Source organism: Podarcis filfolensis (genome assembly GCF_964270895.1).
Source record: "Podarcis filfolensis genome assembly, chromosome: 9".
NCBI classification, from domain to species: Eukaryota; Metazoa; Chordata; class Lepidosauria; order Squamata; family Lacertidae; genus Podarcis; species Podarcis filfolensis.
Window position 1 is genome coordinate 68,495,786 of NC_139610.1, and position 26,021 is coordinate 68,521,806.

The 26,021-nt window shown below is 47.2% G+C and overlaps 2 protein-coding genes across 10 annotated transcripts in view; one reads left to right on the forward strand and one right to left on the reverse strand.

Annotated features, from left to right (window-relative positions):
• The window catches only part of SLC4A4 (solute carrier family 4 member 4), a 352,153-nt gene that overhangs the window by 248,899 nt on the left and 77,233 nt on the right, over positions 1-26,021 (forward strand). The window lies entirely within an intron of this gene.
• GC (GC vitamin D binding protein) overlaps positions 1-26,021 on the reverse strand; it is a 49,657-nt gene that overhangs the window by 17,724 nt on the left and 5,912 nt on the right. Inside the window, exons 2-5 of the mRNA XM_083571488.1 lie at positions 11,896-11,965; positions 10,074-10,206; positions 8,670-8,881; positions 3,960-4,092 (exon numbers count right to left, since the gene is read on the reverse strand). Of these exons, the coding sequence (XP_083427614.1) occupies positions 3,960-4,092; positions 8,670-8,881; positions 10,074-10,206; positions 11,896-11,965 (548 nt within the window). The remainder of the gene's footprint in view (positions 1-3,959; positions 4,093-8,669; positions 8,882-10,073; positions 10,207-11,895; positions 11,966-26,021) is intronic.

The window sequence follows — 26,021 nt, forward strand, 5'->3', positions numbered from 1 at the left end:
GTGGGGCCAGCGCCAGGAGGCCGCATTCCAGGCAGTCAAGGGCTTGCTTGTCTCAAACTCGGTCTTGGCACACTTCGACGAGAGGCTGCCAGTGGTGCTAGCATGCGATGCCTCACCCTATGGCATTGGCGCTGTCCTGGGACACCAACTCCCGGATGGAAGAGAGGTACCGGTGGCATACATTTCCCAGACACTCAACGCAACCGAGTGGAACTACTCGCAAATCGACAAGGAGGGTCTGGCAATCGTGAAGGGAGTAAAAAAAATCCATGATTTCTTGTACGGGCGGCCCTTCACCGTGGTGACTGACCACAAGCCATTGCTTGGCTTGTTTGCCCCTGAAAAGCAGACCCCCCAAGTGCTGTCTCCTCGCGTCCTCAGGTGGTCAATTTTCCTTGCCAGCTACCAGTATGCACTGATTCACCGCCCTGGGAAGGCGATGGGCCATGCGGACGCCCTCAGCAGGCTACCACTACCGGAAACAGGCCCCGACCCAGCACCTGCACAAGAGGTTATGAGCCTGGAGCTGCTTCCCGAGCGCCCCATTCAGGCACAAGAAGTTGCACACCATTCCAAGAAAGATAGGGTCATCTCCCGGGTCCTGGACTGGGTGTGGAGGGGATGGCCCAGCAGCAGCCCCGGGCCAGAATTCGCCGGCTACACAACCCGCAAACATGAACTGTCGGCCCACAAGGGGTGCCTGTTATGGGGAAGCAGGGTCGTTGTTCCCCAGCCCCTCCGCAAAAGGGTCCTCACAGCCCTACACGAGACATACCCAGGGGTAGTAAGAATGAAGGCCCTTGCCAGGAGTTATGTGTAGTGGCCGGGGATCGACGGAGAGATAGAGGCCTGGGTCAAACACTGCCAGGCCTGCCAAGAATCCCGCCCAGATCCCCCAAGGGCCCCAGTCCAGTCCTGGGAGTCCGCCCGAGCACCATGGTCACGCCTGCATGTGGACTTCGCTGGCCCCTTTCAGGGGAAAACATTCTTCATAGTGGTGGACTCTTACACCAAATGGCTGGAAGTCGCACTGGTACCGTCCAGTTCTACGTCCGCAGCCATCCGGGTACTACGCAGGCTGTTTGCAACCCACGGGCTCCCTGACACTCTCGTCTCAGACAACGGGACTGCATTTACGTCAGGAGAATTCCAAACCTTCACAGCGCAGAACGCCATCCGCCACATCCGTTCGGCGCCATTCCACCCTGCCACCAATGGCCAAGCAGAACGCATGGTGCGGACCACCAAGGACACCCTTTGCCGCATGACGCAAGGGGATTGGGAGTACCGCCTTGCCACATTCCTTCTAGCACAGCACAGCACCCCCAGCTCAACGACTGGCCGGAGCCCCGCTGAACTACTAATGGGTCGGCGCCTTGCAATCAGATTGGACCGCCTTCACCTCGATAGAGCTCAGGATGAGGTAGTGGTGGGGGAAGGCAGGAACCCCCGGACCTTCGAGGCCCAGGACCCAGTGTATGCAAAGAATTTTGGGGCAGGCCCTGCATGGGTACCCGCCACAGTCACCAGGGTCACTGGCCCCATGTCGTACGAGGTGCTAACAGATGGGGGGCAATGCTGGCGCCGCCACTGCGACCAGATACGGCGACGATTCCCGGGAGAAAACCAGGAGGAGGAGGACAGGTCAGAGGAGTCCCAAGGGAACAGTGGGGCAGTGAGGCCCATAGAGCAGCAGGGGCAAGCAGGAGAGGCAGAATCAGTAAATACAGAGAGGACCCGTGAGGCCGGAAGGACACCGGAACCAGAACCACGACTGAGCGAGCCGGTTGCGCCAGACCATACAGCCCCATCACAGCCAGCATCCTTGGAACACGAGCCAGAACCTGAACCCCGGACCAGGGAACACCCCAGGCCGCAACGCACACGTAGGCTGCCGGCGTACCTTGAGGACTATGAATGCGACCTCCCGGGCAGGACTGGGACTTAGAGGGGAGGGGTGTTATGTACTGAGTTGAATAGGATCCAAACTGCAGCAGTCTGATTGGTCCTACAACAATAGGATCCAAAAGGCAGCAGTCTGATTGGTCCTAGAACAATGCAGCAGTATGATTGGTTGGCAGGAACCACCCAATCATGCTCCAGATAGAAGTGAATCCACAACCTGATTGGCTTAAAGTAGAATTCCGGAATTAGCCAATCATGTGCAGCCCATTGTGTAAATAATGTATATAAAGCAGATGCTTTGAGGGGACATTCATTCATTCCTCCTCACCACTATGAGCTGAATAAAGAGCATGAAATCACTTTGCGACTCTGAGTATATTTCATGTTCCAAAGGTGGAATGGAACTATATCCTAACACTCCCGTCCCAGAAGGCAAGTCATAAATTTTCAGGACGGTGTCAGGCAGGCAGAGGGGCCGCAACTCTCAGACACGCTTTCAGGGGAGAAGGCACAAGCTGCTCATGAATCTCCTCATACTAGAAGGATGTGCAGAGTTCAGGCTTGGTGTCAAGCCCACAAAAGGAGGAGCAGATGGCTTATTTCCTGTTGGAAAAGAGCCCCCCCCCAATTGGGCTCATCTGACCCTTCGAGTGCGGAAGACTGAGCTGCGTGCTTGGAATGAACTATTATGTAAATACCAATAAATCTGAAAATTATGAAAACGCCGGCCTGCCGTCTCTTGGTGTGAGAGGGAGATCGTAAATCCTGACAGTGAGAATCAAATGTTTACCTCACAGAGATGTGAGAATCTCTGTGGTGACTCTCCATCAACTGCATTACAGGCAACGGCCAATTTACACACATCCAATGGGCACGTGACTGTGAACATGCGCATTGTGCCGAACCCATTGGCAACTTTAAAAATGGCAAAAACGCCCCTAAAAGCACCCAGAAAGGGCAAAATTTGCAAAAATCCTAGCAATCCCAGAAGCCTTTGCACCGACCCTTGAGGCCTGTGGAGAGTTGGCGTTTCAGCTAGGAGGTTTGGAGGGAGCGATTGTAGTGAGAGTTTGGCGTCTGGTAAATTCTGCTGGGTTTTTCGAGGGTTTCCGGCGATTTAGAGGGTGTTTGCAGGCTTTTCCAATGGCGTTTCCAATATACGCAATTTCACGTAACCATGCGGTGCCTTGGAACGTAACCCTCGTGTAAATTGGGAGTTGCCTGTACTTTGAATAGTTCTGCACATGAGTCAAGGACAGCAAAGAGTGAGTTCCACCCAACTTCTCCAATGGAGAAGGTCTGTAGCCTAGTAGAAGAATATCTGATTGCATGCAGGAGGTCCCAGGTTCAAGCCCCAACATCTCCAGATAGGTCTGGGAAGATTCCTGGGCTGAAACCCTGGAGAGCCATTGCTAGTCAGTGTAGCCAATACAGAGCTAGATCAGGCTTCCTCAACCTTGGCCCTCCAGATGTTTTGAGACTACAGTTCCCATCATCCCTGACCACTGGTCCTGCTAGCAAGGGATCATGGGATTTGTAGGCCAAAAACATCTGGAGGGCCGAGGTTGAGGAAGCCTGAGCTAGATGGACCAATGGTCTGGCTCAGTATAAGACAGTATCCTATGTTCCTAACTCTGTGGGTTTAAGCTTTTGACAGATACTGAGGTTGGGAGCAGGGCCAGCCCACGCATGAGACAAGGTGCGGCAAATGCCTCAGGTGGCAAGATCCACACGGGCAGCAGATCCAGACTCCAAGGAATGCACAATGGCAGGGAAGTGTGAGTTCTGGCACCTTCTTCTTCTTCTTCTTCTTCTTCTTCTTCTTCTTCTTCTTCTTCTTCTTCTTTAAAAAACCCATTGCAAATATGCACAACATGGCGCCCTTAGGTGGCTGGCAATGCTACCCAAGTGGAATAAATTGTGAAGCATCACTGAGAAGGCATTTGATGTGCTTGGTGCTTAAAGTTCATTTGTCAGAGAAATGGCTGCCGGCATCGGGCTGCAGCTGAATTGGAAATGCAATGCGTTTAGTCCTGAGAAAAGAAAGCACCTACCTCTTTTAAGAAGCAGACTGTGGGTTGCGCATGGGTACAACATGTTCCGACGATGGACAAGTAGGTCGTTGTGGAGGCGATCAAGAGTGGCAAAGGTGTATGGCTATGGTCAATGGAAAACTCATACAGAAACCTAGAAAATGGACCACAAAGTAGAACATAAGTGACTGCATATCACAAGTGAGGTCAGCGAAATCTTTGCAGCTACTTCCGTTGTGAGACTTCTCTAAGTGCTGAGTCTCCACATTTTATGCTGCAAAGGGATGGTAAATTTTAAATTCTCCTAACTGGATGTTAACTCATAGAAGTGATAAGAGGAAGGATAAATAATAAATAATATCCTATCCAACCTCCAAATCCTTCCAATATTAAATCCCCAGCTGTGCAAAACAACAAGATAAAAACCCGTTTGTGGTTTTAAAGTTCTTTCTTGCTTCACAGACACCTCACTGAAAAGAACTTTGGGCAAACTGGAGAAAAAATAAGTTTCTAGAAGGAAAATATATGGGGTGGTATATTTGCATTATAACAGACCCAGGAAGGAGCCATAGCTCAGTGGGTGGAGCACATCACGTGGTTTGAGTGCAGAAGGTCCCAGCTTTTCCTCTCTGTTGTTGAGAGTAGAAAACTAATCCCCAGACTACTGTTGGTGGACAGGAGTGAGCTAGCTGGATCAATGATCTTGACTCAGCAGAAGGCAGCTTCATAGGGTGAGATTTGTAAGAACTACAGTGGTACCTCTGGTTGCGAACGGGATCCGTTCTGGAGGCCCGTTCGCAACATGAGCAGAACGCAACCTGCATCTGTGGGTCGCGACTCGCTGCTTCTGTGCATGTGCGTGACGCCATTTTGAGCGGCAAAACCCAGAAGTAACCCTTTCCAGTACTTCAGGGTCACTGCGGGATGCAACCTGAAAATGTTCAACCTGAAGCAAATGTAACATGAGGTATGACTCCCCTGAGTGAGTCCCTGAGGGCCCTGCTCTTGCCACTTACCACCTGGCCCAGGGCGGGGCCTGACAGGCCTCACTAGGACAGTTGTTACTGCCGGAGGGGCACAGAGTGTTTTTAAAATGTTTTTAAAATTTTTCTTTTGGATTTTTTGTATGTGGGGGGTGGGGTGGGATGGATGTTTGGTTGGGCTTGGGGAATTATTTTTTTATTTTGATGTTTTTGTAATTTTTACATTTTTTTGTTTGTATTGTTTTATTGGTTTAGTTTGTTTGTTTAAGGTGTTATTTTGTTCTTAGGGGGAGGGGTCAGGGCTGCCGGGGAGTGGGCCCCAGCCCACAAAATGGCTGGGGCATGTTCCACAGGGGGGGATGCACTGGGACAACCGATCTCAGTGATCACGGGTAGGGGGAGGAGTTAGGCTAAGACTAGACCATGTCATTACAGAGGGGGCAGGTTTAGTCGTTGTCTGAGGACTATTCCTGCCTCCGGGTCTGGTCCTGACCAGATGGATACTAGAATCAGCAAGGGATACCCACATGACCTGAAGGTGCTGCTGTGCAATGCCAGGTCAATGATTCATAAGACCACTGCCATCCATGACTTGATCATGGATGGAGGACTTGACCTGGCATGTGTAACAGAGACTTGGTTGGATGAAGCAGATGGGCCTGTCCTTGCCGCTGCTTGTCCACCAGGTTTCTCTTACACACAGCAACCCAGGTCATGTGGGCGGGGAGGGGGGGTTGCAGTGATTTTTAGGAAGTCATTAGTTTGCACCAGGCGTCCTATTGGGAAGACCCAGTTTTCCGAGTGCATGTTCTGGAAGTTGGGCAATAGGAGCAGTACAGGATTCCTTTGGGTGTACCGACCTCCCCGCTGCACCAAGGATTCCCTGCCCGAGCTGCTTCAGGTCGTGGCGGATGTTCTCCTGGAGACACCTAGCTTGGTCGTCCTAGGGGATTTTAACATCCATGCCGACACGACCTTACAAGGGGCCGCTCGGGACTTCGTGGAAAGCATGGCCTCCATGGGGCTGTCCCTGAATAAGTCTGGCCCAACCCATAGCCGCGGACATGCCTTGGACCTGGTGATTACCTCTATGGATGTTGGTGATCTGACACTAAGTAAAAGCGAAACGAAAGAAGTGCCATGGTCAGATCACTTCCTGGTGCAACTGGACTTCTCTGCGACCCATCCCCTCTGCAGGGAGGTGGGACCAATTCGGATGGTCCGCCCCCGCCACTTAATGGATCCAAATGGTTTCCAGAGAGTGGTAGGGGATGCTTTATTCCATGTTGATGGCCTTTCATCTGATTCCCTGGTGGCCCACTGGAATGTGGAGTTAACCAGGGCTATTGACTGTTTGGTTCTGAAGCGCCCTCTCCGATTGCATGAAGCCTGGACAGCCCCGTGGTTTTCCACGGATCTGAGGGCAATGAAACAATCGTTGAGATGGCTAGAGCGCCGGTGGCGGATAACTCATTCCGAATCTGACCGGACACAGGTTAGAGCTCAACTTCGAGCCTACCAAGTGGCGATAGCGACGGCGAAGAAGAATTTCTTCACCGCCTCTATTGCATCTGCAGAAAACAGCAGCAGGAGACTTTTTCAGGTGGTTCACAATTTAGTGGAACCACCTGCAACATCGGGGCCCAGTACGGGCCACATGTTCTCCTGCAATGATTTTGCAAAGTTTTTTGCAGATAAAATCGCTCAGATTCGGGAAGAAGTAGACTCCACCGTGGGAGCAGGGCCGGGGCGGGAGAGTGCTAGAGTTCTGTCTAGTCAAGTTGAGTGGGATCAATTCCAATCTGTTACCTCCGAGGATGTGGACAGGCTGATTGGACGAGTGAAACCAACCACCTGTCTCCTGGATCCTTGCCCATCCTGGCTTATAAAAGCTAGCCGGGAAGGACTGGGCGATGGGCTTCGTGGGGTGGTGAATGCTTCCCTCCGTGAGGGAGCCTTCCCAGACCCGCTGAAAGAGGCGGTTATTAAACCGCTTCTTAAAAAACCATCTTTAGATGCGGCCACGATGGCCAACTATCGCCCAGTCTCAAATCTTCCATTCTTGGGCAAGGTGATTGAGCGAGCGGTTGCCGAACAACTCCAGGCACGCCTGGAAGAAGCGGACCATTTGGATCCCTTCCAGTCGGGATTCAGGCCTCATCATGGGACTGAAACTGCCTTGGTCGCACTGGTTGATGATTTTCGGCGGGCTAGGGACAAAGGTGAGAGCTGTTTCCTAGTTCTGCTGGATCTCTCAGCGGCGTTTGATACCATCGACCATAACATCCTTCTGGACCGTCTTGAGGGGCTGGGAGCTGGGGGCACTGTCATACAGTGGTTCCGCTCCTTCCTCCTGGGCCGTGTTCAGAAAGTGGTGGTGGGGGATGAGTGTTCAGACCCCTGGGCTCTCACTTGTGGGGTGCCTCAGGGTTCTGTCCTCTCCCCCATGCTTTTCAACATTTACATGCAGCCGCTGGGAGAGATCATCAGGAGGTTTGGGCTGGGTGTTCATCAGTATGCGGATGATACCCAGCTCTACCTCTCTTTTAAATCAGAACCAGTGAGGGCGGTGAAGGTCCTGTGTGAGTGTTTGGAGGCGGTTGGAGGATGGATGGCGGCTAACAGATTGAGGTTGAATCCTGACAAGACAGAAGTACTGTTTTTGGGGGACAGGAGGCGGGCAGGTGTGGAGGATTCCCTGGTCCTGAATGGGGTAACTGTGCCCCTGAAGGACCAGGTGCGCAGCCTGGGAGTCATTTTGGACGCGCAGCCTGGGAGTCATTTTGGACTCACAGCTGTCCATGGAGGCACAGGTCAAATCTGTGTCCAGGGCAGCTGTTTACCAGCTCCATCTGGTACGTAGGCTGAGACCCTATCTGCCTCCGGACTGTCTCGCCAGAGTGGTGCATGCTCTGGTTATCTCCCGCTTGGACTACTGCAATGCACTCTACGTGGGGCTACCTTTGAAGGTGACTCGGAAACTACAACTAATCCAGAATGCAGCAGCTAGACTGGTGACTGGGGGTGGCTGCCGAGACCATATAACACCGGTCTTGAAAGACCTACATTGGCTCCCAGTACGTTTCCGAGCACAATTCAAAGTGTTGGTGCTGACCTTTAAAGCCCTAAACGGCCTCGGTCCAGTATACCTGAAGGAGTGTCTCCACCCCCATCATTCTGCCCGGACGCTGAGGTCCAGCGCCGAGGGCCTTCTGGCGGTTCCCTCATTGCGAGAAGCAAAGCTACAGGGAACCAGGCAGAGGGCCTTCTCGGTAGTGGCGCCCGCCCTGTGGAACACCCTTCCAGCAGATGTCAAAGCGATAAACAACTACCTGACATTCAGAAGACATCTTAAGGCAGCCCTGTTCAGGGAAGTTTTTAACGTGTGATATTTTACTGTATTTTTGGTTTCTATGGAAGCCGCCCAGAGTGGCTGGGGAGGCCCAGCCAGATGGGCGGGGTATAAATAATAAATTATTATTATTATTATTATTATTATTATTATTATTATTATTATTATATTATGATAGGATAATCAGTAGATGGAGGAGTTAGGACCTTTAGCATTCTCTCCAACAGCAGGGATCTGTCTCCAGGGCTCCCCTGAGCCCATGAGACCTGGACCAGCCATCAGTGTGTGGACTCTGGTGCCTAAACGGGACAGGTAAGTGGCACAGCCATCAGAGATGGACTCTGGTGCCTGAATGGGATAGGTAAGTGGCACAATTGAATTGCACACATGACTCACCTGTCTGCAAATTCCTGGGGGTCCTTTCTGAAGGCCCCACATAGTTCCTCATTGGATGGCTCCACATATGTATGGAACTCCTTGGGTGGATGCTTCAAGGCTGCCAAGCACAGCTTTCGTTCAAGGCCTTCCTCGCGGCAACAGGCAGCTGTCCCTGGATGCTTCGGGAAAGGGTTATTTGGGTCACAGGATTTGGCCGAGAGTGCTAAAGACTGGGTGGGAGGAAGAGAGAGGGAAGGAAAAAAGAGGGAAAGGTTACAGGTTTGCCTAAGTATTACAGCCTCTGATACATAGGATCACAAGAAAAAGCACTGTCTGATCAAAGCAAAGGGAAATCTAGGTGGAATCTACACACGCATAAAAAACACTGTGAAAATGTTTTTTTGAAAAACGTTTTGAAAAATACATTGAATTTTGGGACAGATTACCTCTGCATGTGACTAGAGGTGAGCGTGGCCTCACCTGTGCAGGTAACGACAAAAGTACAGGGCAGGGCAGCCATCTCTCTCTCTCTTTGACTACATGCATCGAAGAAGCAACATTTGCTTAGCCAAAGATGCTCTCTTGGCTTCTAGCCAAGAGAGGACAAAGGGACTGTCTCTTTATGTGGTAGTTTCCAGGTGTATGTTACTTTTCTAAGCTAAGTCAGCCTTCTGGGATCCAATTGTGAACAGAATGTGAGTAAACTCTTTTTATACTTTTATAGAAGACTGTGTCGTGTCTTATCTTTAATGAGGGAATAAGGGGAAAACACCAGAACAGTTATTCTAGAGGCTTTGGTGAGCCTGAGCAAACGCATCCGCTGAGTTTAAAAAGGGGAATGTTACTCTGCTAAATTGTAGAACTTGTTAACACAAGTTGGAAAGGATATAATCAAACAATAGATGCTCTCCTGCATCCTTGAACATTCCCACATGACCTTCCTCAAACTCCTCAAACCCCTGCTGTAAATCAGTGCTGCATCCCTCTTCTCCTGCAGTGTCAGGAGAAGGGGTGTGTGTGTGATCTCCAGCATTCCTCATCCGTCTCGCCAATCCCTGACAGTTTGGAATGGAGCAGCACAGCAGGAGCGCATGGGTGAACCAGCAGAGGCAGCCCCTTCCCACGGCAGGGACAGCAGCCCCCCGGGAGCTACCCCAAACTACCACGGTGGTGGTCCAAGCTCTGACAAGCACGTCTGGCCAGCTGACCAGCCACACACGCTGCCACCAACTGTTGCTCACTGAGCCTGCCTGAGCGCACGGTGGCCTGACCTCAACTTGGAAGGAGCGTGGCATGATGAGGGGGCATGGAGGGGGCAGGGGAACCTCCCGTCACCTGCCATACCCCCCAATGTTCTCCTCAAGTTGGTACCACTTAGCACCGAGAAGGTCTGGGTGCACATATATGCTTGTGGAAGTGTACCTCTGTTGTGTAGCATTCTGGGTCGGCTCCCTCAACACAGCATTTTTCTGCAAGGGCGACAATCTCCACCGCGATACTCTTGACTTCCTCAAAGGTGCTGTTGGTATACTTCCTGCTGTTCATGATAATTGCTCTGCGAACCAACAGGAGGGAAAGGGTATTATAATAATCTTAGTCTAATTCAAAGTGCTGGTTTTGCCCTATGGAGCCTTAAATGGCTCAAGGACCACCTCTCTCCATATGAACCTACACAAACCCTGAGAGCAACCTTTGAGGCCCTCCTTCATGTGTCTCCTCCTTGAGAGGTCCAGATAGTGGCAACATGAGAATGGGCCTTTTCTGTGGTGGCTCCCCACTTGTGGAATGCTCTCCCCAGTGTGGTTTGCCTGGCACCTTCATCATATACCTTTATGACCCAGGCGGAAATATTCCTCTTCAACCAGGCGATACGATAACGACATGATACTATACAATACGTATCTACAATAATCTACATAAGACATTCAAAAACCAACAAGCCTGCTATCCCAGCTATCCCAACCTGGTTAGCCCCTTAAAGACTCTGATACCCCATAATTAAATGCAATATACTCCCATAGAGACTCCTTACACAGCGTTTAAAACCAAAATTGCATTTGGATAGAAACTGTTTCTCAGGCGACTAGTCCTAGTCTTTGGCTGGTTAACATTTGATACCTTTTAAAATGTGTTGTGGGAAGGGGGTGGGGCTCCTTGGTTTACTTTTCTTCTTATTTTTTATATCACGTACTTTGTGTTTTTTATCTTGCATTTTTATGTTGTGAACCGCCCTGGGATCTATGAAGGGTGGAATGCAAAACAGACAGACAGACAGACAAACAAACAAACAAAATGACAAACATGGAATTGTGGAGTTGGGAGGGATCCCAAGGGGTTTGTTGCAAACAAGCAATCTATCAATTTTGTTTAATAAGGGTAAAAAAACCCCAAATATTTCCACGCTATACTTTGGCCACCAGCTGCAGCCATCAAAACCCTAGACACGAAAAGCCATTCAGTTCCACATTCTGGCAGTCTGTACCCACAATGCAGTAGGAGCTATGGGACCGCCTCTCCTGGTATGTCCCATGGAGGACCATATGGTCTTCAAACAAAAAACATCTTGGAGATCCCGGGCCACAGGGAGGTTAGACTGGCCTCAACCAGAGCCCGGGCTTTTTTGGCTGTGGCCCCAATCTGGTGGAACACTCTGTCACAAGAGACTAGGGCCCTGCAGGACTTGACATCTTTCCGCAGGGCCTGCAAGACAGAGCTGTTCCACCAGGCCTTTGGCCAGGGCACAGCCTGACCCACTCCTTTGGTAATCCTCATAGAACTCTAGCCCAATGGTTGCCATTAATTTGATTCTGAATTGATTTTAGAATGAATTGATTTTAGAATATATTTCAATTAATTGATTGTGATTTTATGTAAACTGTGTTACTTTTATTGTTGTTAGCTGCTCTAAGCCTGGCTTCGGCTGGAGAGGGCAGGATATAAATAAATTATTATTATTATTATTATTATTATTATTATTATTATTATTATTTCTCCCTCAGATTCAGCCTGCCTTACCAAATGGCTGTGTGATCCACCAAACTCTCTCCTTAAGTTATTGGGTTCTGATCTGGCTCCTCCCCCCCCCCCGGCTTAGCTCAGTATTTTCGAAACCAAACAGGGGCAGCCCTGTTCAGAAACAGATATTTGATATCTCCCTTTTACGACCAGAGCTACCCCATTTTGGCTGGTCTGAAGGACAGCAGGTGTGCGGCTCTGAATAAGCATCGCCTTCAAAAATACGTACAGAGAACGGAATTTGTCTTTCCCCAAGTGGTTGAATTCTTGACAGATTTTGTCTCTCATGTAATCCCGTCCTGAAAAACCAAGCAGGAGGAAGAGCAATTAATTCAAAAGCCCGTTTGCATTTGAAAGAACTACCATATCACCCCAGTTACTGTTATCATCATTGTCACCAGTCATCAGTAAAATGAGGATTGAATTCTCCGGAGCCATGGTGGAGTTTGATAATAAGAACATAATACGAGCATGCTGGATCAGGTCAGTGGTCCATCTAGTCCAGTATCCTGTTCTTACAGTGGTCAACGAGATATCTGGGGGAAACCTGTGAGCAGGATTTGAGCAACTGGCATTCAGAAACATTTGCTTTCTCCAGTTGTGGAGGCAGGGCATAGCCATCATGGCTTTCTAGCCATCAATAGTTTTCCCCTCCATGAATTTATCATATGTGGTGGGAAAGTAGAGAAGTTAAAAAAATTTTGGGAAATTATATATAATGAATTGAAAAAAATGTTTAAAATGACACAAGATGGGCACAAGATGTTGGACACAACATTATGATGGCTGACTGGGAACAGTTATGGACCACAGGTATGAAGTTTACAGCATGTAATGCCTTAAAATGTAATGCCCGATAATAAATTCTGGAAATGCAATGAGACTGAAGGTACATTCTTTCACCTTTGGTGGACATGCCCAAGGATTAAGACTTTCTGGGAGATGATTTATAATGAGATGAAAAAGGTATTTAAATATACCTTCTTGAAGAAACCAGAGGCCTTTCTCCTGGGCATGGTCGGCCAATTGGTGCCAAAAAAGGATAGAACTTTCTTTATGTATGCTACAACAGCAGCAAGAATGCTTATCGCAAAGTACTGGAAGACACAAGATCTACCCACCCAGGAAGAATGGCAGATGAAGTTGATGGACTACATGGAACTGGCAGAAATGACTGGCAGAATCTGAGACCAGGGAGAAGAGTCGGTGGAAGAAGATTGGAAAAAAAATGAAGTTTATTTACAGAAATACTGTAAAATTAAGGAATGTTAGAAGGATGCTGGAATGAAGTTACATGGCTTTAGCAGAAATGTTATAAAGAATTAAGTAAAAATAGATTGTTAATGGGTCAAAGTGGAAAATTTAAGGTTAGATTGGGTTAAGATAAATTATGGGAAAAAAATTGAGTAAGATGGAAAGGATTTGCTGAAGTAGCTAATTGAACTAGAATACAAAAAAAGGGAGGTGTGAGGAGGTCGATGAAACAAGTAAATGAAAGATATATGGAAATATTGGATGTGTTTTTAAATGCTTTTGTTTTTCTTTTTTCTGTTTTACTGTATTGTTTTTTGTTTTTTTCTTTCCTATGTATTGTGAGGTATTGATTTGCTCTATTTAATTTTTCATTTTTTCATTCTTCTTTTTTCTGTAATCTTTAAACCTTTAATAAATATTATTTTTTTTAAAAAAATGACATTTGTAAAAAACAACCAGAAGCATTTTTGTTAGGGATTGTAGGACAAGACCTGCCAAGAAAAACAAAGAATCTATTTATGTATGCTACAACAGCGGCAAGAGTCTTAATAGCGCAAGGATGGAAGAAGGAGGAAATCCCAACAAAAGAGCAGTGGCAAGAAAAATGGATGAGCTATGTAGAGCTGGCTAAATTGACATACAGATTGTGGGACAAGGACAACTGTGACTTTAAGGAAAAATGGGAGCTTTTTACAAATTATCTAAAAAGACAACAAAATGAACTGGACTCCTTGGCAGGTTTTGAATAAACATACACAAATTTATTGGTTGGTAACATGATAGAGAGATAATGTAAGGATATGTATAATTTTATAACATGCAGAGAATAATATGTGCTGAGAAATCAGAGAGAGGAGCTGAGGGAAGTCTCTGGTGGGGGGAGGGAGGGATGGAAGGGGGAAGGGGGGAAAATAGTGTATGTGACTATATGGTTTGATAATTTGTTATGTTGAAATTGCTAATAATTTTTTTTTAAATAGTCTTCCCCTCCATGAATTTGTCTAATCTTCCTTTAATGCAATCTAAGCTGGGGACCGTCATTGTCGCCATTGGGAAGAAGTTCCATACTTCAACTCTGTTTTGTGTTCTTTCTTTTGTACGTCACACCTGATGTAGGTGGGGTGGCCCACAACATAACGGAAAGCATTTGTCCATCTTTCAAAGATGTGCCCTTCTCCAGATTCCTGCAAGGTTGCCCACTTGATAACAAGAAGAACATATGTTTGAAGAAGATTGGGAAATGTTTATTGAATATATGGTGGGAAATTGTGTATATTTGAAAATGTGGGCAGCATTAAGATAAATTCAACTGTGTAAATAAGTTTTCATGGACGCAATAATGGAATACCCAATGGTTTAGCTTATATAAAATATGCAGGGATTTATGCTATGAAAAATGAATCATGGGAAGGGAAAAAGAAGGGAAGTCATGGATATGTTAAGGTTGTTTAAACGAATATTCTAAAATGTAAAACAGAAAATTTAATAAAAATTGGGGGGGGGGGGGAAGGTTGCTTGCTTGATAATGGCTGAGCTTAAAGATCCTGAAAGCTTACTGCTGTTTATTCTTCAATAACTCCAGGTTAGGAACAGTTTCTAGAAGATGGCTTACACCTTTGGAGAGGCGTAAGTCACAACTTAAAGGCAGCTCACTGTTTCAGCAATTGCCACTGAGTGCAATTACGGCGCTGAAATGAGTCTTGACAATCACCAAGGGGAAGATATTTTATCCTAAACCCACCTCTCTCGTTTCCTCCCCTCCAGGGCCCCAATTTCCACAATTCCTCTCTCGTCTCCTCTTGATTCATTAAGGCTAATAGGGCTGCAAAATGTAATAAAATAAAAAATCCCAGCATCCTTTTTACCGCTGCTTCTTTCATCCTCAGTGCACATTTTGGAAATGGGTATGTTATGTTCTAGAAGCAAAAGCTGAGAATTTCTAAGGGAAATTGCTGTTTCTGCTCATTAATTCCGGTCAAAGGCTTCGTGTAGAGAGAGCGAGCATGGAAACCCATGCAACAATGAAGGAAGGATTTGTGCTTTCCTCTGGGAGCCTTGAGACTGTCATTCTTCACAGGCGAAAGAAAAAAATAAATAAATAAAAAAAATAAAAATTCATTCCAGTAGCACCTTAGAGATCAACTAAGTTTGTTCCGGGTATGAGCTTTCGTGTGCATGCACACTTCTTCAGATACACTGAAACAGAAGTCACCAGACGCTTATATATAGTGAGAGGGTGGGGAAGGGTATTATTCAGAAGAGTGGTGGGATTCAAGGAAGTTTTGTGCAGTTAAGAGTGGGTGAAAATACTCTGGCAGTTTAAATCCACTTTAAACAATGGATTTTTGTTGCTACCTGGTGAGTGAAAAGAAAAATGCCTAGAAAAGTGTCGGGCGAATGAAAGATGAATGGGAAGATGTATAAACACCCCACATGCAAATCAAGCTGCATGCTCGTGAATCGTTGACATCTCTCTGTTTTGAAAGACAATGGAGTGAAGTCAAGCAGCTGCATTAGCAGCACTGAAGTGACTTTCCTGGGGTGCAAGGCTGGGCAGTGTGTCTGGAGGTGCTGGGCTGCCCAGACAACAAGACCCTTCTCTTGCCCTCGCCAGTGAGGCTCAAAGGAAAGCAGAGCAATACGTTTGGCACCAGCTTGGCTCCAGGAGCTGCTGGAAGGCACCATCCAACGTGTCAGGAGTTCAGCCTACACTCAAGTAGGACCCTGGCAGAGATACATGCCTGACTGGCATGTTCTCTCCCTCCTGGTCTTTCGTTTGGGAGCTTCAAAAGCTTTCTTCAGCCCGAACATCACAGTGACTGATGCCAACCGACATCGGCACACTTAGGGATCTGCAGAGTCTTCGCAGTTGCGTAACAGACCTCAGCAACTCAGCATTTTGGCTAATCTACTTTATTTACATATAAACACACACAGAGCACTGCAACATGGCTCCCTCTCTAGCATTAGACAGCAAAGAGAAAAAGAACAAAGGACAATAGTCCCACTTCACGGAACACAGTAACACAAACATCTTGTCTCCATCACATCCCACTCTGTGGAGTCAAAACATACACCATCATGTGACAGACAACAATCCAATGACTGCAATCATGGAGCAGGAATTCTAACACAACGATCTTAGGGACTCTACTCCTGATGTGTGTAGGGTATGCTCCTTAGCCTTTTCTTCTCCTGAAGATATCCCACAAGGTAGGGGAGGTTTAGGGTCAGAACTTCTCTTCTAGATGGGCGAGCCCCATCTGCCACTCAGTTCCCTCTACAGCAGGTTTAGAAACAGCCTTCTCTTGAAAACTGAACCCACTCTTAGTCTCATCCACTCAATCTGCCGGAGCCTGTCTGTGAAGCAGCACCAGTGAGGAGGTTAGTCTAGGATGCATTCTGAGAGGGCCAGATAGAGGGGGCTGGAGGGCCATTTTTGACCCTGGGAATGACCCCCCCACTGCCTTAGAGCAATAATAATGAGAAAACAGAAAGATTACAACTTCTGTTTTAGGAAGCGATTCAGTACAGAGGCCAAGGGCATTGGAGAGTAGAAACTAGCAAAGAGGTAGAGAAATAGACAGGAACAGAAGAATAATCAATACTGAGTTGGTCTGTATAAGTTTGGAAAACAAGCATCTTAGAAAAAAAGACTGATAAAATAAATCTGCATTCTTAAAAATGCAGGTTAGTCTACAGAAGTGGAGAATAGAGAAAGAGGAGAGAATGCGAAGATGGTATTTCAGGGAAATAATAAAATAAGTAAAACTAAAAGCAACCATATCGGCGCCATCCAGGTGCTCCCAGCAGTATTTTCAACGAAGGGAAACAAATGAGTGAAAAGTAGACTCGGCTCCTTGAAAATAAATGGAGGAGGATGCAAAGGAAAAAAGAGAGGTTCATTAAATGCAGTATAAAAAGAAAATAAGAAAGTATGGGAGCGTTAGAGAATGCAGCATACATAATATTCACTTTGAAGGTGCATTACTCAAGTCTATAAATAAATAAACAGAGGCAATCCATGAAGTGCCAAAAGCTGCAAGAAGCAGGCAGGATTCTTCGTCTTTTTGAAGCAACATTTGAGAAAAAGTTAGAATGAGTGCAAGATCTTGCAAAGCAAGTGAGTTCTACAGGCAGGGATGTGGAATCAGTGATTCTTTGGAAGTTGTTAGACTCTGTCTCTCATCAGTCCCAGCCCGCACAGCCAGCGGTCAGGGAAGATGGGAGTTGTAGTCCAACAGATAACTAGAAGGCTCCTGGCTCCTTCTCCCCTGCTCCATCCCTGTACCAAACTGAACATTTGAAATTGTTTCACAATGGATATAGGTTCTGCTGAAGATGGTATTAGAGTGGAAAGGAGACAGTCCAACAGTGAATTCCTGTGAATTTTATAAAATTTATACAGTGCTTGACAGTAGAGAAAAATTCAAAGTGTTTTACTCAGACCCTGTTTTACAATTTTTTGTTGTGCCTTCCCCAAACTTCCCCAAACAGGGCTGCCTTCAGATGTCTTTTAAAGACAGGATAGCTGCTTATTTCCTTGACATCTGATGGAAGGGTGTTCGACAGGGCGGGCACCACTACCAAGAAGGCCCTCTGCCTGGTTCCCTGTAACCTCACTTCTCGCAATGAGGGAACTGCCAGAAGGCCCTCGGCGCTGGATCTCAGTGTCCGGGCTGGATGATAGGGGTGGAGATGCTCCTTCAGGTATACTAGACCGAGGCCAACAACAGAAGCTCATTGAGACTGCACCGGGTGTTGAAATTTTGTGCCCCTAACAATTTTGCATCCAGGGCAACTGTTCATGTCACCCCCTCCACAATACTCCTAAGAGGCAAGAGGGTGGTAGAGGGGTCACAGGAGGTGAATCCCTCCATCCCATAAACTCATCCCCTATGCCTCCTACCATTATTCAAAATAGCGGTTTGCACAACCCACTAAGGAAGACAACAACACAATGAAATTCAAAACAGTAACAATTGGGTGCACATTGATTGAAAATCCAATTGAAACTATTTAGTTCAATTCATCCAACAAAACTGATGAACTTGATTCAGTGATACCAGTTTTTCAAAGTCTCATAGTCATTTACACCTTCAGTGCCCCCTGCTTCTTAGTGCCCCCTCCCAGGTAATTGCACTGCCACACAGGGGGTGGTATTGCCCACTCTGAGAACCCCACACTTAACAGATGTGCCTTATCAGGCTGGTTTGGGGTCTAGACTATCCTGTTGCTTCTCTTGCCCCTTGCCTGTTAACAAAAGGAAGAAGGAGATTTCTGTTCCGGTAAGAACCCGAAGAGGGCACTATTGTGACACACATTGTCAAAAGAGAGAGGATTTGCTAGCGCATATTGTTCTGGCTGGAAATATCCTGGAGAAACATACAGAAGTCAATATGATTCCAATGAAATAACACACTGCATCTCCATTATGAAACCTCAAAAGAGAATATTGCAACTCACGTAGCTTCCATTTGTGCTGAAGGGCTTATTAATGAATAGCTAATCTCACCGAGTAGCTGCATAAGTGTGCTGGCTCGGCCTCCGGAGAGACGGCCATCGGTTAAAATGCAAGTGGGGAATCTGGGGAAATGGTGCTGGCTTTTGCATCCACTTTTACATTCAATTCCATGGAGTATTTCTCTCCTGAAAAGACTGTTTGAATCGAAACCTGGGCTATATTTGCAGATGTGTTTAATAATAATAATAATAATAATAATAATAATAATAATAATAATTTATATCCCGCCCTCCCCAGCCGAAGCCGGGCTCAGGGTGGCTAACAACAAGTCATTTAGTCGTGTCCAACTCTTTGTGACTCCATGAACCAGAGCACGCCAGGCACTCCTGTCTTCCACTGCCTCCCACAGTTTGGTCAAACTCATGCTGGTAGCTTCGAGAACACTGTCCAGCCATCTCGTCCTCTGCCGCCCCCTTCTCCTTGTGCCCTCCATCTTTCCTAACATCAGGGTCTTTTCCAGGGAGTCTTCTCTTCTCATGAGGTGGCCAAAGTCTTGGAGCCTCAGCTTCAGGATCCGTCCTTCCGGTGAGCACTCAGGGCTGATTTCCTTCAGAATGGATAGGTTTGATTTTCTTGCAGTCCATGGGACTCTCAAGAGTCTCCTCCAGCACCATAATTCAAAAGCATCAATTCTTCGGCAATCAGCCTTCTTTATGGTCCAGCTCTCACTTCCATACATCACTACTGGGAAAACCATAGCTTTAACTATATGGACCTTTGTCGGCAAGGTGATGTCTCTGCTTTTTAAGGTGCTGTCTAGGTTTGTTTGCAGATATTTGCAGATACATACCGTGTTTTGATTTGTATGCTAGTCCTCCCCATCCAACCAACACACCCGCAAGTATTATTATTATTTTTTTGCTTTCAAGTTCCAAGTTTTCAAAAGTTTCTTCTCCTTTTGTGAAGATCAGTCATAGAATCATACAGTTGGAAGGAAACATGAGGATCACCTAGTTCAACCCCCTTGAGATGCAGGAATACACACCTCTGAGTCCCCAGATGTTGTTGGACTACAACTCCCATCATCCCTAGTTAGCAAGGCCAGAGCTCAGGGATGATGGGAGTTGTAGTCCAAAAACATCTGGGGACCCACAGGTTGAAAACCGCAGCTAACCTGAAGATGCTGGGGACTGAACTTTTGGCACACAAAGCTGATGTTCTGCCACTGAGCTATGACTCTTCCACAAGGTTTTGGGTTAACTGGGTTCTGGAATTGTAGCCATGGGAGAGACGGTGGTGCTGCAGAAGGGAGCACAACTCTGGGACTTTTTGTAGAGGAGGAATCACAGAATCAGAGCATTCACAGTGCTGGTTTTGACCTATGAAGACTTAAATGGCTCAGGATCACAATACTTCAAGGACCACCTGTCTCCACCCTGACCTCCACCCTGCGATCATCTTAAGATCATCATAAGGGAGCTGTTCCTGGAGGAAGAACTGTGAGGGGAGAGACTCCATCAGGCAAGGCCTCCTTCCACCTGCCTTGCCCCACCATCCGGCCCTAGGAGTCCTCATAAGGGAGCTGTTCCCGGAGGAAGAACTGTGAGGGGAGAGACTCCTTCAGGCAAGGCCTCCTTCCACCTGCCTTGCCCCACCCTCCGGCCCTAGGAGTCCTCATAAGGGAGCTGTTCCCGGAGGAAGAACTGTGAGGGGAGAGACTCCATCAGGCAAGGCCTCCTTCCACCTGCCTTGCCCCACCATCCGGCCCTAGGAGTCCTCATAAGGGAGCTGTTCCCGGAGGAAGAACTGTGAGGGGAGAGACTCCTTCAGGCAAGGCCTCCTTCCACCTGCCTTGCCCCACCCTCCGGCCCTAGGAGTCCTCATAAGGGAGCTGTTCCCGGAGGAAGAACTGTGAGGGGAGAGACTCCATCAGGCAAGGCCTCCTTCCACCTGCCTTGCCCCACCATCCGGCCCTAGGAGTCCTCATAAGGGAGCTGTTCCCGGAGGAAGAACTGTGAGGGGAGAGACTCCTTCAGGCAAGGCCTCCTTCCACCTGCCTTGCCCTACCCTCTGCTTCTCAATGTGTATTGTATTGTTTTATGTACTGTGGCTTGCCGTTGTTTTACTGATTATAGTTTAGATATTATTGTAACTGTTGAGTGGATTTCTGTTTAACTTTTATATGTTGATATTATTTTATAATATTCTAATGATTGTTGAATGTTACTTTTTTGATGGAGGTTGCCTATTTTAAAGATATGTTTTATTATCACATTTTTGTATTGCATTAGATTGTTATAAGATGTACATTTTTTTGTTTCTTCAGCTTGTAATAATAATAATAATAATAATAATAATAATAATAATAATAATAATTTATTATTTGTACCCCGCCCATCTGGCTGGGTTTCCCCAGCCACTCTGGGCGGCTTCCATATAAACCAAAAATACACTAAAATATCACAGATTAAAAACTTCCCTGAACAGGGCTGCCTTAAGATGTCTTCTGAATGTCAGGTAGTTATTTATCGCTTTGACATCTGATGGGAGGGCGTTCCACAGGGCAGGCGCCACTACCGAGAAGGCCCTCTGCCTGGTTCCCTGTAGCTTTGCTTCTCGCAGTGAGGGAACCGCCAGAAGGCCATCGGCGCTGGACCTCAGCATCCGGGCAGAACGATGGGGGTGGAGACGCTCCTTCAGGTATACTGGGCCGAGGCCGTTTAGGGCTTTAAAGGTCAACACCAGCACTTTGAATTGTGCTCGGAAACGTACTGGGAGCCAATGTAGGTCTTTCAAGACCGGTGTTATGTGGTCTCGGCGGCCGCCCCCAGTCACCAGTCTAGCTGCCGCATTCTGGATTAGTTGTAGTTTCCGAGTCACCTTCAAAGGTAGCCCCACGTAGAGCGCATTGCAGTAGTCCAAGCGGGAGATAACCAGAGCATGCACCACTCTGGCGAGACAGTCCGCGGGCAGGTAGGGTCTCAGCCTGCGTACCAGGTGGAGTTGGTAGACAGCTGCCCTGGACACAGAATTGACCTGCGCCTCCATGGACAGCTGTGAGTCCAAAATGACTCCCAGGCTGCGCACCTGGTCCTTCAGGGGCACAGTTACCCTATTCAGGACCAGGGAGTCCTCCACACCAGCCCGCCCCCTGTCCCCCAAAAACAGTACTTCTGTCTTGTCAGGATTCAACCTCAATCCATTGTAAATCGCCTTGAGCATTGCAAGATAGAAAGGTGGTATACAAATTAAAAATAATGATGATGATGATCTTCTGAGGCCCTTCTTTGTGTGTCTCCTCCTCGAGAGATCTGGAGGGTGGCAACATGAGAACGCAGTGGTTTCCCATGAGCTAGAATCCTCTCCCAGGGGAAGTTCACTATTCACCTTTAGGCACCAGACAAAAGTGTTCCTCTTCAACCAGGCCTTTGGCTGATTAACATCCTATGTCCTTTTAAATGTGCTTGTGTGGGGGGAGTAGTATTCGTTTGTGCTTTTTTGTTCTTGGTTTTTTATGCATTTTGTGTTTTTCTTTTGTTATTTTGTTATTTTTATGTTATTTTGATGCTGTGAATCACCCTGAGATCTACAGATGAAGGACAGTATACAATTTTAATTAATAACAAATTTAATTTAATTTGTATCATCATCATCATAACACAGGAGGTCCCACGTTCAGTCTTAGGCATCACCAGTAAGGACTGGGAGACACAGATTATTGAGACTTTACAGATCTTATAGCGTAGCAGTGGCAGCAATTGGAACAAATGCTATCCAGCAGCAGCAGCAACAACAACAGCCTGTTTTTATCTGCAGCTTAATAAGCGAGCATCACTCCGGCACTGAAATGCCTTTTATTTCTGGTAAATTCCTGCAAGGATTTCTCAATCTAGCATAGGACTAGTACACCCTGCACACGTATTTTCTGTTTGGTCAAGGCCGTCTTGTGCAACTGAGAAGGACAGTTATCTCAGGGTCATTATCCTGCTCTAATGACCTTTGCCTACAAAAACAGTTGCTGCAGCCACAGGATAATCGGGGAGGAGCTTGCTTCGGGTGGCTAGCCAGAGCTGTGGAGAACGTCTCAGGTCCCGTTTGCACTCTACATTTTAAGCAGTACCATACCACTTTAAACAGTCATGGTATCCCTCAAATAATCATGGGTGATGTTGGCAGCACCAAAGTGATCTCCCTGGGACGCAAGCTTGGGCAGTGTGGATGGAGGTCCTGGGCTGCCCAGACGACAGGACCTCACTCCAGGCCTCGCTTTTGTGGTCCAAATGAAAGGAAAACAATACATTTGGTACCAGCTTGGCTGCAGGAGTTGCCTCCCAGAGCTACAATTCTCTGAATTTTCTGGGAAGTGGGATTGATTCTTAAACCACTCTGAGAATTTCAGACCCTCTAAGTACAGTGGTACCTCAGATTACATACGCTTCAGGTTACATATGCTTCAGGTTACAGACTCAGAAATAGTACCTCAGGTTAAGAACTTAGCTTCAGGATGAGAACAGAAATTGTGCTCCGGTGGCGCGGCAGCCACCGGAGGCCCCATTAGCTAAAGTGGTGCTTCAGGTTAAGAACAGTTTCAGGTTAAGAACGGACCTCCGGAACGAATTAAATACTTAACCCGAGGTACCACTGTACCCCTGTTTTCCAGGGAGAGTCCGGGATTTACAGAAGCCGTCCTGGTTTCTGATTTTATCCCAGAATGTCCTGCTTTTCCTTAGGACGTCCCTGTTTTCATAGGAGAAATGTTGGAGGGCATGGCAAGACATCCCTATTTTCATTGGAGGGTATGGAGTTATGCGACCCCCCCAAGTCAAGGAGGTAAGTAACTAGACAAGCTTTAGAAGACATTTGAAGGCAGCCCTGTGTAGGTAAGTTTTTTAAAGGTTTAATTATGTTTTTATATATTTCAGAAGCCACCTAGAGTGGCTGGGGCAAGCCAGTCAGATGGGTGAGGTATAAATAATAAAATCATCATCATTATTTAATAGGACATCCCTATTTTCCTCAAAGAAATGTTGGAGGGTATGGAGTTTTCCTTTCTTAAGCTGAAAAGTAATTTTTGCGAAGGTGATAATCTTGATTTAGGCTAGGGATGACCAATTTTACAATATTGTAGGCTTGAAGAAGAAGAAGAAGAAGAGTTTAGATTTGATATTCCGCCTTTCACTCCCTTTAAGGAGTCTCAAAGTGGCTCACATTCTCCTTTCCCTTCCTCCCCCACAACAAACACTCTGTGAGGTGAGTGGGGCTGAGAGACTTCAAAGAATTGTGACTGGCCCAAGGTCACCCAGCAGCTGCATGTGGAGGAGTGGGGAAGCGAACCCGGTTCACCAGATTGCAAGACTACCGCCACACTGGCTTGGTGGCAGGACAGAAAAGGCTTAGGTGTGATGTTGTCTTCAAGCCTGTGGCTTTATATCTGTAAGATGGGCTTCTGCAGCTGAAGGGTATCTTTAAGTTCTCAAACCAATCCATTTATTGAGTTAATGGCTCTAGCCAATTTCGTTAAGTATCTCTTTGCATGATTGAAGAGCGCAGAAGCTACTAGCTAAAGATCCTTTGAGAAGACAGGTCTTCCTTCACTTCCCTGGCAGGAAGTGAGGTCACTGGCGAACACACAAGAAGAAAAGGCCAGAAGTCAGTCTTGTTTAGAGGTCGGGGCTGCAGAAGGGTGGAGGGGTGAGAAAAAGAAAGAAATCTCAGAACATTTCTCCAAAAAATAGATAAAATTTGGCTTAGCTCTTAGCCACTTCTGCCTCACCATCTACAAAAAGACTCTGCAAACCTTTCTTGATTTAACACAATAATGAGATTGGGGGGGGGGAAGTGTGTGTATTATGGGACATGACAACCTGGTCAAAAAGCAAATAATTTTTGGTCCCCAAGGCAAAAATATGGCAAATTGAGCCATTGGAGCACACTATAGACACTGTGGGCTTATTTTACTTTGTGAAATGCCCTAAGCTCTTTGGATGTGGAGTGGTGTATAAGTAATAATAATAATAATAATAATAATAATAATAATAATAATAATAAGTTGTTGTTTAGGCCTGGGACACAGCTTAGTCAAAGAGGGCTGCAGATGAAGAAGCTCCCGGAACTTTTACTGGCTTTGAAAACACATTTGGCTGCTTAATGTGGAGACCTCTCCATTTATCACATCAAGAAAATCCAATTAGAGCGTTGATAAAAACAGAGCATCACTTCAACTGCCTTTCCAGAGCAATTGAAGCATTAATTACTATGTAATTTGTAGTCTTTAGGCTCAGGAAAATACTCTGAGGCTTAATGAGGGAGGGCATGAGAGCGATAGAGAGAACGCCTTCTGTCCCAGGAACAAATGAACAAATGTGTTTGCCAAATAACCAGAGAGGTGCACTTGCAATGACACAAGAAGCCTCTCCAAAGTAGACAGACAATCTCCTCCTTTAACAAAGGAGATGTGTGCTTGTCCATAGCCTGGCCCTTGGGGAGGGGGCGGAAAAGGAGCTTTGTTCTGCCCCATCACCCTTTCACCGCCATAAATATTGGCCCCTTCCATCTACAGTGGTACCTCGGGTTAAGAACTTAATTTGTTCTGAAGGTCCGTTCTTAACCTGAAACTGTTCTTAACCTGAGGTACCACTTTAGCTAATGGGGCCTCCTACTGCTGCCACACCACCGCCACACGATTTCTGTTCTCATCCTGAAGCAAAGTTCTTAACCCGAGGTACTATTTCTGGGTTAGCGGAGTCTGTAATCTGAAGCGGCTGTAACCCGAGGTACCACTGTATACATTTAGCTCCTGAGGGGGCCGTGGTTGGGATGAGAGAGAGAGAGAAGTGGTGAGATGGAAAGCAGCCCTTGCTAAGCAAGGGTAAGACTGAAAGCCCCTTCCACATCTACCTTTGGATCCACAGGGAATGAAGATCCCCGCCTAGGGTTGTGTAGCTATTGCAAATAATTTATTTGCTTCTCTTGAGAAATGCCTGTAAGGGCAAGAGGCGGGGGTGAGCAGTGGGCAGAGGCTGGGGTGTCATCTCCTGGGGGCCGAGCACTTTTGGGGACCCCCAATATTTTGGGGGAGGGGCACCCCCATGTTCAATGAGGGGGGCAGTGGGCGGCTCCTTTTCCTCTTGCTGCTTCCGAGGAGCTGGTGTGGGGAAGCAGCCCCAAGCCAGTGGCAGCAGCAGGAGGAGCCATGTTGACACCACGTCCAGCTCCACCCTCTGGCTCCTTCGCTGTTCTGACATCATGCACACAACTCTGGCACCCCAATTCTCACTTGGCAGAGGCAGTTCAGTGCACCTGGTCTGGCAATGGTATTGGTACCATGTCCTGCAACAGTGATGAGGCAGTGCTGTGGAGCCCTTGATGCAGTTTGGGCATCCCAATGGGAGTGCCCAATTGACTTGTGTGCTCAAACTGCCCTGACCTTGCCACCCCCTGCCCATTCTAGTAGGTGGCAGCAACACAGCTGCAAATAGCCCCTCCCCACTGGCAGCTCCTGGTAAGGGGGAACAATCTGTAGCATAGTTGTGGGGTGGGGTGGGGAACTCCCTCAAAAACTGCCTAGCTCAGCTATGGGGGAATCTTTGACCCACCAAATGTTGCTGGACTACAGCTGCCATCAGCCCCAGCAAGCA